A 13343-nucleotide genomic window follows, 5' to 3' on the forward strand; every position below is an offset into this window, starting at 1 on the left:
GTCTCACTTGGCAAGGTCATAGAAGTGCCAGAAGTCGTGGTATTTGTAACAGGATAGGATTAAAATATTGAGGAAGAGTTTAATGCTCTTTTAAAATTGTGGAAGGATTGGGCAGATGATTGTAGCTTTGCTTGGTAGTTGAAAAGACTTGACTTGGTGATGGTCTGATGGGCTTATTTTTATTTTTGAGGATATTATTATACCTAGTAGTAAAATAGCTTTGTTTACCTAAAGAGTATTGTATATTTCTGTAATTTAAATAGATATTTTTAGTATTGTGTCTCTCTCTTATTTTTAAATGGTCTTCTTTAAACATTTTATTTGCAGATTAAAAAATTCAATAATATGTATATTATCCTTACCACAATTAATAATGTTCCACTTTTAGTGCCAACACACTGGAAAACTATTTTTATTCTTATACTTCTTAAATGACTTTTTTTTTTTTTTTTCTTCTTCTGTTTTCTTTAAGCCATAAGGATGAGTTTACCATTATTCCTGTACTGGTTGGAGCTCTGAGTGAGTCAAAAGAACAGGAATTCGGAAAACTCTTCAGTAAATATCTAGCGGATCCTAGTAATCTCTTTGTGGTTTCTTCTGATTTCTGCCATTGGGGTAAGTTCTAGATGTTAACATATCATGGTAGATATTATATACTTGTGCTTAATGGTATCTTTTCACTGTAAGCTCTGATTTTCTGTTCCTTATCACTTTCCTTGGAGAGTTTTACTTTTAGCCACAATACTTCAAAGTGAATAAAAAAGTCTTTTGGTCATTTAAAAAGGATCAGATTATGATAGTGGGTCATGGATACATTTCCAAAGGCGACTGGTATAATTGGATTCACACTGTGAGGGCATCCTTGCTTAGCTACTTACGAAAGTGGGAGTAAAGATCTTTTAACCCTATTTCCAGGTAGAGTTGTGTGGTAGATTCTCTGAAGTTAGTTTTTTGGTAGATAAAACAAATGTTCTTCTTTAGGAGATAGGAGAGCGCTTTGTGCTATGCCAGTCCTTTACCACATTTCTTTTTTTGTAATTAGTGTATTTTTTCTTTCTATTTTTCTTTTGGTGCTTAATTTCTGCTATTAGCTTAGAGCTACCCTACAAAGATTGTAACAGGTTGGCTATTAGCACTGTGGTCTTCATTGGTAATGGTTTATAAGGGTAAGGATTCTGAAGTGATTTTTGTTATTATTGTGAATAAAAAGAGTAAGGAAACTTAACAGTGAATAGATCATAAAATAAGTGAGACATTTGTGGATGCTTCTTTTAGTAAATTTTGATTTTTGATTTCTTTGGATACAATTTGCTCTCCTTTATCCATTGCTGTTCTGGATTATTTCTGAATCCTGTTCCTTTTAGGACATCTCTCATTGGCTTAAGAATGCCAATATCTATTCATCCTTCAGTTATTTCTTTGACTATAGAGAAAACAGAAGGCACAAGACTATAAATTTTAAGATATAGTACTAGAATGGCCAGAAAAACATCCTCAATGAGATATAGGGAGGCCTGGCTTTTATATGTCTTAAGCATGGATTCCTAGAGTTGACAATATTTATCTGGCCTGGTTAGGCTGATATTTTCTCTTACCTTGCTCTGTGAGTGGTTTTGAGATTTCATTTTAAGAGAACCATCCTCCCTAATGGTATAGATAAGTATTGGGGTTTAAGTCACTGATTTCTCGTCTGGGGCTGATTGTCCTCTGAGGGGGCATTTGGAAATGTCTGGAGACATTTTTGGTCATCACAATGGGGTGGAGGTGGGAAGCGGGGATGCTTTAGGCATCTGCTGAGTAGAGTCCAGAGAAGCTGCTTCATAAACATCCTATAGTACACAGGACAGCCTTCCACATCAAAGAATTATCCTGCCCAAAATGTCAGTAGCGCTGAGGTGGTGAAGCCCAGGTTTAAGGTATGCAGGTAGCTGTACTACCTTGCCAAACTCCCTAAGAGGTTCTCAGGGGTGTTTAGTAATCAGTTCTATTGGCTAGTTTGCTACCTTTGGCAGAAGTTTTTTTTTTTTTTTTTTTTTTTATGGATTATAAGTATATTACTTAGATCTGAGGGCTAGGTATTTGCTTAAAAAGAGTTCTTTTCTTAGAAATTCTGAAGTTTAGTCATAGTTGATCTTAAAAACTAAGGTATATCATTGAAAAAAGGGCTCTTTTTCTTAGTATTCTGAATTTACATTGGTAGTAAAGCATGTCCATATGTTTTAGAAATTAAAAATTCTTAAAAATTTTTTTTTTTATTATTTATATTTTGAGAGACAGAGCTTGAGGAGGGAAGGGGCAGAGAGAGAGAGAGAGAGAGAGAGACAGAGAGAGTCACAGACTCCAAAGCAGGCTCCAGGCTCTAGGCTCTGAGCTGTCAGCACAGAACCTGATGTGGGACTCGAATCCATGAACTGTGAGATCATGACCTGAACTGAAGTTGGACGCTTAACCTACTGAGCCACCCAGGTGCCCCAGAAATTAAAAATTCTTAAAGCATGTGACCCGTCCCTCTTCACTTTTAAGACCTCTATGAATCACTTTACTTTTAAGATTTAAGTAGTTAGTTCCCCTGATACTGTTCTTCAGAATTGAAGTTCTCCCTCTAGGTTGGTACCATGTGCACTCACAGCATAAATCCACACAAAAATCAGTATAATGCTATAATAGTGCTCTTCTCTGTAAAATCATCCTTTTCACCTCAATAATGAATTCTAAAGCAAACAAGCCCTAGTTCATTACTATATTTAAGTACAATATTGAGAGAGAGAGAGATGAATTTTGTTTTATACCCTACCTAGGTTTTTAGAAAATTATTTAGGCCGTTTGATCTGTGTTCTAGAAAATTTTGGTATTTAAATTATAAGATTTCCTGGTGATAATTACAAAAAAGAACCCCAAGTTTCCAAAGATTGGTAGATGTTATGAGAATTATCCAGAAACTAAAACATATTTATATTTACATTTGGTGGTTAAGTAATAGAACTTTTCCAAGTGTTTGTTTTTCTAGTATGACTATCACTAATAATACCCATTAAGTGCTTATTTTGTACTTATGAAAAAAGCACTGTACTAATTCTTATTGGGAAAGTTGATGAAGGTCTGGTGATAAGTGGAAGGTATTGCATGGACACTATTTCAAAATTGGTGTTTCCCTCTATAATTGTAATAGTAACTGTCATTTTTATAAAGTAAGATTTATTTTCTATTTTATGTGCCTAATTGAAGTAATATGAATCATGGGCTAGTTATGGGTTAAAATGTCTCAGAAATTTTCATGTTTCTTAAATTCATGCTCTGGTGGTGTTGGTCATCTTTTCTGTATTAATGGATGCTATACTCCCACTTCAAAAAACTAGCTTTTTCTTGTGAAGATATTTCTTAATGGTTTCTTCTTCTGTCTTTTTTTCTTTTTTTGTAAAGATACTATATAGATTGCTTTTACTATATCATATTAATGGTAACACTGAATTGTAAATCATTTCTTAGGAAGGATTCACTTCCTCAAATATTCAGAGATTTTCAAAGTATCATTGAGTTAAGCTGTCAACACACTGTATATTTCTAAATAGCTGATTTTTGAAAAAAAATTGATTATGGTACAGTTGACAAATTACTCAGATATATACAGTGGAATTTTGTTTTTGTTGAATAGTGGATTAGAGTCCTGGCAGAGACAACAAATTTCATTTCTAGTCATTGTTTATATTATGTCCAGCTTCTGTTAAAAATAAAGCAGGGAATTTGGTGACAGAGACAGTGGGAAACCTGTATGTAATTGGCAGGGTTTTGCCTGGTTGATTTTATTTGTTAGCCAGTGTCCATTACAAGAATGACTTTTTTTTTTTTTTTAATTGTACTTTGTTTTAAAGATGTTCCATCTCTCAGATCCCATTTAAATTTTATGTGGACTTGAAAATGGCATTAGAGAGAGAAAAAGCAGAAAGACTAAAATATTCTCAAGTTTTCTTTTTGGGTGGGAAAAACTAAGGGAGAGTAGAAACTTGGATTACATTATGCCCCTTCTTTCTGTCCCTTCATTTGAATCCGCATCCTCCCCCCCCCCCAAACCCTCAGCATTTCAATTCTCGCCTTTTATTTTATCGTAAGTCTAATCCACATGGAAATTCATTAGTCAGCCCAATAGAGTGATGTTTCCTAGTAACACTTTTCATAATCCTACCTCATTTCACCCTTCTTGCTGCTACCAGGGATTGTGGCATAAGTGAAGGACATTTGCTGCTAGTAATTGATCTTTACTCTGGTTAGGTAATGTGACCCCTATACTTTTTCTGATCAAGTTTCTTGTCCTATAAGATGGCTCCATATAAGAGAATTTTGACTGGCCCTATTTTAGTTTTTCTAATTGGTAGAATTTTCATTCTGTTTTCCTAACTTTCAGTTTTGCTCTTCTCTCTCTCTCTCTCTCTCTGTCTCTCTCTCCACGCGCGCACACACACACACACACACACACACACACACACAATGTTTGAACTTTTCTGATCGCTCTGAAATTCATATTTTCAAATTTAGATTATTGATAGCTTTCATTAACATTTTTAACTTCTAAGATGTTTCTAAATGAAACTGGATCTAACAGAAATTGAAATTTTAAAGTTGATTCATTCTTCTATGTAATTTTTCTTTTATGGTAGTTTTAAGTGCAAATCAACTTCAGTAAATTTACTTGGTAAATGTTAATGATAAATTATTAAAATATGAATAAAGTTTACTACAGTCACTTCAGCAATTTTGGATTTTTACATATAAACTTTTATTTGTCTAAGTTTACATAATTTCTCTTTTATAAGTATGTGTCATCTATTAAAAGTGGCATTCCCTTAAATATTTATGATTTTATATCTTAGTTCAGATTTCTACTTTAATATATATTAACGAGTGATTATTCATGCATGCTCTTTTTCCTTTCTGTTGTCAGTCTCTTAGGAGTATACTAGGGTATTACTATTTTCTAAATATTGAAATTGGTTTGAGTATAAGTTAGCTAATTTCAGAAATACACCTTATCGAAGCTTTCATATTCGTCTTCTCAAATTTCATACATACTAATTTGACATATTTAAGTTTTTGATTTTTTGCAAGTATGAGAGAAGACTTTTTTTTTACATTATAACTAAGACTTCAGAATGTAAGGACTATAGTTTTTTATGATTTCAATTATGAATGTCCCCAGTTGAGGCCCTTAGTATAGAATGAATGGCCTCATAGTCTATCTCACAAGTTGTTGTGAGGTTAACTCAAATAATTGAAAATATTTTAATATATAAACATAAAGTGACTAAGTGAATGTATAATAGTACAGTTTTTACTGGACATATGTCTGAAAGTCTGTCTTGTTGACTAATCTTTTGGGAGGTTTATTGATCAACTTTCCAAGCTCATTGTTTATTTCTACAATCCAGTGTATAGCTTAATGTTGAGGTATTTGATATTTTTTTACTTTTTGTTTTGAGGTACTTAAAAAGTAGTGTTGGTTCTTGTACCATTCATTGTTATGTTTGTCCTCATTAGTTGATTGTTGTGTGTTAAACAGACATCCCTGGAGCTTACTCTCCACACTCTGTGAATCCACTCATTAATCACCAGTCACCTTTGGAGATGGGAAAATTACTTACCTGTATTTCTTTTTCTCAGAAAGCGTGCTCTGGAATGGATTCACAAATGAGCTACCCTCCTTCCCTCAAAGAGTAAGGTTTCTGCTTTACAGGATTTTTTTTTTCTTGGGTTATTTTTCCTCTCATCTTTTGAATTTGAAAAGAACTGAGGGAAGGCACCTGAAGAAACTACTGACATACTCACTAGGGGAGTTCCAAAGCTTGTGCTGCCCCTAGGGGCAGTGTCAATGGCTCTTAAAGCTAGAAAGCTCATACTTGGAGTTGAAACAGGGGCTCAAAGAATCCATTTTCCCAGTGTACCTTCTGAAAGGATAAGTTTCAGGTAAGTAATTTTCTCTTACTATGTGATATGCTTTATTCATACTTATAAAAATATGCAAGTCCAGTTCTCCAGGTACATAGGCAACTGTATTTACTCAGTTTAGATGCATAAGCTTTACTGAATGTTAGAAGTATTATAAAACAAATGTCTGATCATGAGTTATATGAAATCATAATATATTTTAAATCAATAAATATTTGATTAAAGGTGCATTTGATAAACAGTGTATTGTGCTAGTGTTGTCATGTCTCTTATTTCTCACTAAATAAAATCTGGATAAACTTTTTAATAATTAGATACAAAAGTGTTTTGTTTTTTTTTTTTTTTTTGCATTCAAATTCCAAGAGGTGTGTAGCTAAAGTGTGTGCATGCATGAGCGCATGCACACCAACCCACACCTATATACACATGTAGGCTAGGATGATGTAAACTATTTACTTCAGATTAGATGTTTTCTGTATGTGTAGTGACCAGAATGAATTACTCAAGTAATTTTTAAATGCTTGTACAATTTTTAAAAATTATTGTAAAGACAGTTTGAGCTGTTTAAGTAAGGTATTTTTTCAGTGTAGTAGCTATATGTAGTGTGGATTTAGCTACTTAGTCAATATATTATTTAGAGCTCATAAGTATTTCTACTCAATTCTTCAGCTACAAAATGCAAGGTAGCTACCTAAAGAGTAGCAAGAGGTAGATAGCAAAATGTTAAACATTTGCTCATCAATCTTCTGTGTATTTTGTCCTTCTTTTTAAATCACATGCTGATTTAATATTTTAAAACATTTGAAACATTTTCTGTATTTTTCTCTTCAGAAGTAGCTTTTAAGTGAATGTTACATTGAAAACTGTCCATACGAACAAGGCAGCATTTTCAAATATAGTTACCCTTTTCACTTATGATTAAGGCAGGTTTGACCAACTTCATTCATTTGAAATGGCAGCTCCGAACTTGGAAATATGCAGAAAAGACTTTCCAGTAGCAAATGGTTATCACAAAGTCCATGCATTTTACTCTGCACCTGAAGAGTAGCAGTTTTCAGATTAGATAATTGTGTCCCAGTCACAGGGTTTATTGACAGCTAAAACTAATAGCTATTTCCTGAAACAAGAAAAAGAATACATTAGTATAACCTGAAGCAGTTCAAGTTCGAAGAATATTCACTGTGATTGCTTCCAAGGATATTACTCTTACTATAGTTGACAGTGAGTCAGAATTTTCTTGTCTAAGATTATTCATTTAATTGTTCATTCATTTCACAAATGATTTGGCATAACTCTATCCAAAAAACTTTGAAATAGAAGTAGAAATTTCGTACTAATGAATTGAATCAATGAGTTATTGGGACAGGCTTTAGATTTGTCTTTGAGCCTTCCAATAGCCACCTGGAAAATAGGAAAAATAGGGTTATAGAGTCTCATTATTAGGTAGGAGTAAGTACGTACATTCTGTAAAGAAAAACAAAACTAAGCCTAACTCTAAATTTTGAAAGAAATGTGTGATGAGTTATTTAACATAGGGGCAGTGAGTGATGAATTGTCACTATGTAAGAATTTTTTCAGTGCAAGGACTGTAATGGATCTCATAGTTATGGCAACATTTAGTAATCTTCAATGTTTACAAAAAAAAGTTGTTGTATCCAGAAAGCAGATAATCGTCTTAGAATCCTATTGCTGATTCTAGGATATCATGAATTATAAGATGCAATACTGATTTAATAGAAGCTCTTGAGGGAAAGTAAGAACTGCTACATTGAGTAATTGTACATAGTAATGTATGTGAAAAGCTAAAATGTGAAAGTTAAGGAAATACAGTATATTATAGAAAGATGACCATCAAATATGACCAACATCAACATGTAAAGGAAGTGTTGAGAACTATGATGTGTGGTTTTTTTTTTTTTCCAAAAAAGAGCATCAAAGAAGTTTTTTTATTTTCCGTTGCTCGTCATTTCTAGTAAGATTAAACAGAAAACTTAGAAATCATAATTATCCAGCTGGAGAAACCCATCTTCTCGGGTGTGAAGATAATAATTGTATATGTGAACTTTGGTGTAAAAATGAAGCTACAAGACACATAGTGTGTGCATACATGACTGGTATACTCTAATACTTTTTAAGTGCATTGATGGATCTTTAAAAATGACTAAATACAAAAGTAATGAGTTCCTACATAGGCATCACAGAAATAAATACAAGTGTAGATGTATCTGAAATACAACATAATCAGTGGAATAAGATAACCACAATTAGTTATGAATATGTTTAACTTTTGGTTTTTATGTAACTATAGTAGGAAGCAAAATGTATTACCTGAGCCTTTTGTTTTCTGTCTTCTTTTCAAGCTTCTTCCATTTTACCCTCTCTTGGAGAAGAGCTAAACGTTGAATGTTCTGTGCTTGTACTCTTACTGAGATTTTGTCAGAGTAGGACTATTTATTATATTTATTCTTTTGTGCCTCCTATTTTAAGGCACCTGTATTGCTTTTTCAAGTAGAGAGTTTTGCAAAAATGAGATAAATTTTTTTATTGAGGTCATAAAAATCACATAAGCCATGTGTTTCTCTGACCTGCAATTTTTTTTTTTTTTCTGTAATAGAGATCAAATCTTTGTACTTATCCAGCAAAAGCTAAGCTTCCATTGATTTGTTACATTGAGATAGTTTTCTTAAACCAAATTTCCTTGAATCGTATTCTTTGGGTTTACCTTCCGTTACAGACTGATACAATATGTTTAACATTGCTTCTAACTTTTAAGCTGTTTTGTTTCCTTAGTCTTTTGTATTGCTCGTCACTTTAAGGTTCTACAGTTTGAAATAGTTTTTAACATCATAAAACACTGTTGATATATCATTTCTTTATCACCTTCCCAAATATGCCTTTTATTTTTATGTACAAGGGCTCTTGGGAATGATTCTCTCAGAGGCTTAAGCTGTGCTTTGCCCTCCATGAGAACTGAAATTATTTGGTAAGCGCTTGCTTTCTTTTTAGCTTCTAATTTTTCCCTATTTTATTTTGTACATGATATTTGTTTCAAGGTCAAAGGTTCCGTTACAGTTACTATGATGAATCCCAGGGGGAGATTTATAGATCCATTGAACATCTAGATAAAATGGTAAGTCTTTCAGGTGTGGGTTTTAATGCTCTAAGGTGTTTTCTTTCATTTCAGTTTAGTGATTCAAGACTTAATATGTTGAATTATACAGTGGACTAATAATTCTTTCCCTACCTACCTAACTAAATGTGCAAAATATAGTTTATCATCATATGAATATTGATTATAAAAATAATCCCTTTTCTATTAGTTGAAATTTCCTTTATCTTTTTTTGATTAATGAGACTAAGAATAATTAGATTTGGATTTTAGATGCTATTTGGGGGAGTGTCTCAGGTTTAGGGAAGACAGGATACTAATGCCATTACTTATTTTTAAGCAGAAACAACCACAGCAAATTCTTAGTTTATTTTATTATTTAATTGTATCTTTTGGCCATTTGGATTTTCTGAAATGGTGTTTCATTTTGTTGTTTTATATATAGAATTTAAAAATATGATTGTATTCTTACATGGCCCAGGACTACAGTAGACATTGATCTTGCTGTCATTTTTCTTGAAGTAGTACAGTAGTCATAGTACTTGTTTTCATATTTAAAAAGTCATACAAATAATTTTGTTTTTTGTTTTTTTTACCTAAAATAGAATATTAAATATAGCAGATGTCTCACTGATTGGAACAGAATATTAAATATAGCAGATACATCATTAATTTGAACAGAATACTAAATATAGATGAATCTCTAATTTGAACAGAGTATTAAATATAGCAGATAAATCACTAATTTGCTCTGACCTTTGACATCATTTTAGTTCCCTAGTCCTCAATTTGTCATCTCTAAGATAAGAGACTTGGAGTAGGTGGTCTCTATAAACTCCATCAGACTTTAAGCCTGTGATCTGTTAAAATCAACTTTACCCCTGTTTGAAAAGCCTTATGCATATGTTTTAGTACAAGAATATTTAGTCTAAAGTAGATAAAACATTTTAGTAAAGAATCTGGATCTAAAACTATAGCTGGGCTATTATCTTGTATATTTTATTAAAAGCAAAATGGAATGAATGCAAATTTAGTTACTTAGGAGATTTTATCATATTTAAATTTATCTTGTTACTTAGATCCAATTATGTCTGAACACTTTTGCTTTGGAATTTTGTTTGGATTTTAATCTACTGACTTTTTTTTTGCCTTTATGATGTTGTTGTTTCAGTCTTTAATTCTTTTCTGGCTTCTCCTTCTGATCTTATTCTTCTGAGGCTTAGTGCTCACTTGCCTCAGAAAACTTTTCTGGTTCTGTTGTCATTTATTTTTTTCATGTAGCAAGTGGTTAATGGGTGTCTAATGCGTGTCTGGTACTGTGTGAAGTATTGCAGATGTTAAGAAGAGAAAACATTGTTTCCCACTTCATGGAACTTACAGTGTAGTCATTGAACAGACTTAGAAGCTATTATGGTGTAGAGATGTAAGAGATATTTAGGACACACACTCTCCTTATTGTTCCATGAAAATGACATACATGTGCCTAGCTTAGGACTTTTGCCCTTTCTACACTCGACTGTCTCACTTACTCTGTGGCTTTGCTCTGCTTCACCTTCCCAGTGGTACTGGCTGCCCTGTTTAATTTTGCATCATACCCATTTAGCATTCCCAATCCACTTAACCCTGCTGCAGTTTTTCTTTCAACAAACTAAATATTGTACTTATCACAGTTTTGTTAGGAAATTTATTTTGTTCTCTGACGTATCCAAAGTGCTTAGAGTCGTGAGTAGAACATTAGTAGGTGCTCAATAAATATTTTTCAAGTGAATGAATTAGTGAATATAATCTTCCTCCGTACATAATTAAATTAAGCAAATACCCTAACTGTAATATGAAAAAGAAATAAAGGGAAAGTAATTTATAATAAACTAGTATATTTTTTAATAGTGTAAGCACCCAGATGCCAACTATATTAGGAGACATTATGAAGTAGTTAAATGCTTCCACATTGTATCATTAATATAACAGCTACCAATCCAGACCTAAACAGTTATTTTATATTTGTGACTCACATTGCTAAGCTGTGTTGCAGGGTGACTCGATTTCCCAAAATGGTGAATAATTCTTAGTAAAGTTGTAACCTAAACAAAATATAGCCTTCCCTCAGTTTACGTGATATGGAAATTCCTGACGAATCTACTGTATATTAAAACCAGGCAAAACTTCTTAGTATTTATATATAAAATAGGGTTAAGGGTATAAAGAATTATACATGATTGTTTCATCTATGTGGACATGTCAGAGTGCTTTGGGATGAGAACAGTTATTTGTGTGGAGGACAGTCCTGTGTTAGAGGACAATCAGCATCCTTGGACCCCACTCACTAAATTTCCCAGTAGCATCTTCTAATTATTGGGACTTCGCAAAAATGTGCCCACAACTTTCCATTACGCCCCTATGGTAAACCGTCCTTCTATGACCCTACCCTACTTAAGTTTTCTTCTCAATATTAATTACTGTGTGACTTGTTATTTGTTGATTTGTTTGGTGATACCCTTCCCTATTAGGTTATAAGCTTTATGAGATCAGGATCTTTGTCCATTTTTTTTTTTTTTTCAGCCTTTCACTGGGTACTAAATATATATAGTTATTGAGTGAATCAATGGAAGAATGGACAGGGTAGCGGTGAGAAATGAAGCTAGAGAATCTGGAGCAGGCTGTTTAAAGGGTATTAAATAGGAAAGTGATAAAATCAGATTGTATTTGAATAGATCACATAGCTGCTGTGTAGCAAGTAGGCTGCGTGGGAGGTCAGAAGAGAAATCAGCAGACCAGTTTGGTAATCCAGGTGACAGATGGTAATTTAGACAGTGGATAGGGTGGTGATGGTGGAAGAGAGGGACAGAGTGGATATATCCAGTGTATTTAAGAGATAGATTGATGATAGGACTTGGAGATTGCTTGAACTTGCTGAGGAAGGAAGTATCAAGGATAGCTTCTAAATTTCTGACTTATGCTGCTGGTTGCATGTTGGTACTATTCACTTAGGTTTAAAGCACAAGAAGATAGGACTGATGTTTTCGGAAGTAGGGAAATCATAAATCTATTAAGGATGTGTTATATTTGCTGTTGCTTTTAAGATATCCAAGTGGACATGTCAGTCAGGTAGGCATTTGGATTTTCATTTTGCTAGTTATTTTCGAGTGCGCTTACAGTCCTAGGCACTGTTGGAGATATGGCAGTAAACACACTTGCTCTCACAGAACTTTTTTTCTAACAGGAGGAGATATATATATATATATATATATATATATATATATATTATATGTATATATATTATAAAGGTAAGGGTATGTATAAGTTAGTTTCCAATAGTGATGTGTGCTATACAGAAAATATAGAAAGGGTTTTGAAATGGTAAATGATTTGAGTGATTGGTGACTGAGTGATTGTAGAAATACTTCCCTGAGGAGAGACATTACGCTGAGATAGTGATGGTAAGAAGGAGCAAACCAAATTCAGATCTGAGGAGAGAGCATTCTTGACAGAAGGAACTCCCTGTGCAAAGATGGGAAAGAGGCTGGTGTGTGAAGAAAAGGAAAAAAAGGACAGTGTTGCAGGAGTGCAGTAGGTAAGGCTAAGAATGGTACAAGCTGTGGCAGGAGGGACAGACAGAGAGCAGATAATGGAGGACTTTATATTCTAGGGTAAGAAATGTATGTAAGTACAAGGGGAAGTGAAAATGATGTAATCACATTCTTTTAAAGGTTATTCTGGTGGTTGTGTAGAGGATGGATTCTACATAAGGTTCAAGAGTAGTAATGATGGACATGGGCAGTAGTTGAGGGGAGAGATGATAGTAACTTGGACTAGGGTGGTATAAGTGGATATGGAAAGAAGTTGGTAGATTTGAGATCTCTTTCAGAAGTATTAAACAGAGCTTTGCTAAGGAATTAACTATATTGGCTTGAAGCCCAGAGAATAGGCCTGGAGTAAGTTTGAGAGTTCTAACAGGTAGATGGTAATCAGAGCCAGACCAGAGGTAAGACTGTCTACTATAGTAATCCTTAACCTTGTCTTTATAACCTAAATCATCCATGGAACTTTTTCAAAATAGACTTGCCCATACCTGCCCAGGAGATCGCCTTTTGGTAGTATGGAAAGAGTCCTAACATCTTTTTACTCCTAAATTTGCTTTGTTAGGTGAATTTAAACTGTCTTACTATAGCCCCTAATCTGTTTAAGTAGAACAAAATTTCCTATTTATCTGTCTTCCCTTGTTTTCTATTCAGCTCTTTAAATCATTAGTCAACTTTAATTAAGCAACATTTAATTTTGCACAGGTAAGAATTTGTGA

The 13343-nt window shown here is 33.4% G+C and overlaps 1 protein-coding gene across 5 annotated transcripts in view; it reads left to right on the forward strand.

Moving 5' to 3' along the window:
- Window positions 1-13343, forward strand: part of MEMO1 (mediator of cell motility 1) — a 131202-nt gene that overhangs the window by 103099 nt on the left and 14760 nt on the right. For 3 of the 5 annotated variants that reach the window (XM_049652342.1, XM_049652341.1, XM_049652339.1), the window contains 2 exons: window positions 473-615; window positions 8991-9067. In XM_049652342.1, coding sequence (XP_049508299.1) covers window positions 473-615; window positions 8991-9067 — 220 coding nt within the window. Of the gene's footprint in view, window positions 1-472; window positions 616-5652; window positions 5956-8990; window positions 9069-13343 lie in introns of those variants that run through there. The other 2 variants (XR_007462430.1, XM_049652340.1) reach the window with 2 other exon arrangements.

The sequence above is a fragment of the Panthera uncia genome (genome assembly GCF_023721935.1).
Source record: "Panthera uncia isolate 11264 chromosome A3 unlocalized genomic scaffold, Puncia_PCG_1.0 HiC_scaffold_12, whole genome shotgun sequence".
Classification (NCBI taxonomy): Eukaryota; Metazoa; Chordata; class Mammalia; order Carnivora; family Felidae; genus Panthera; species Panthera uncia.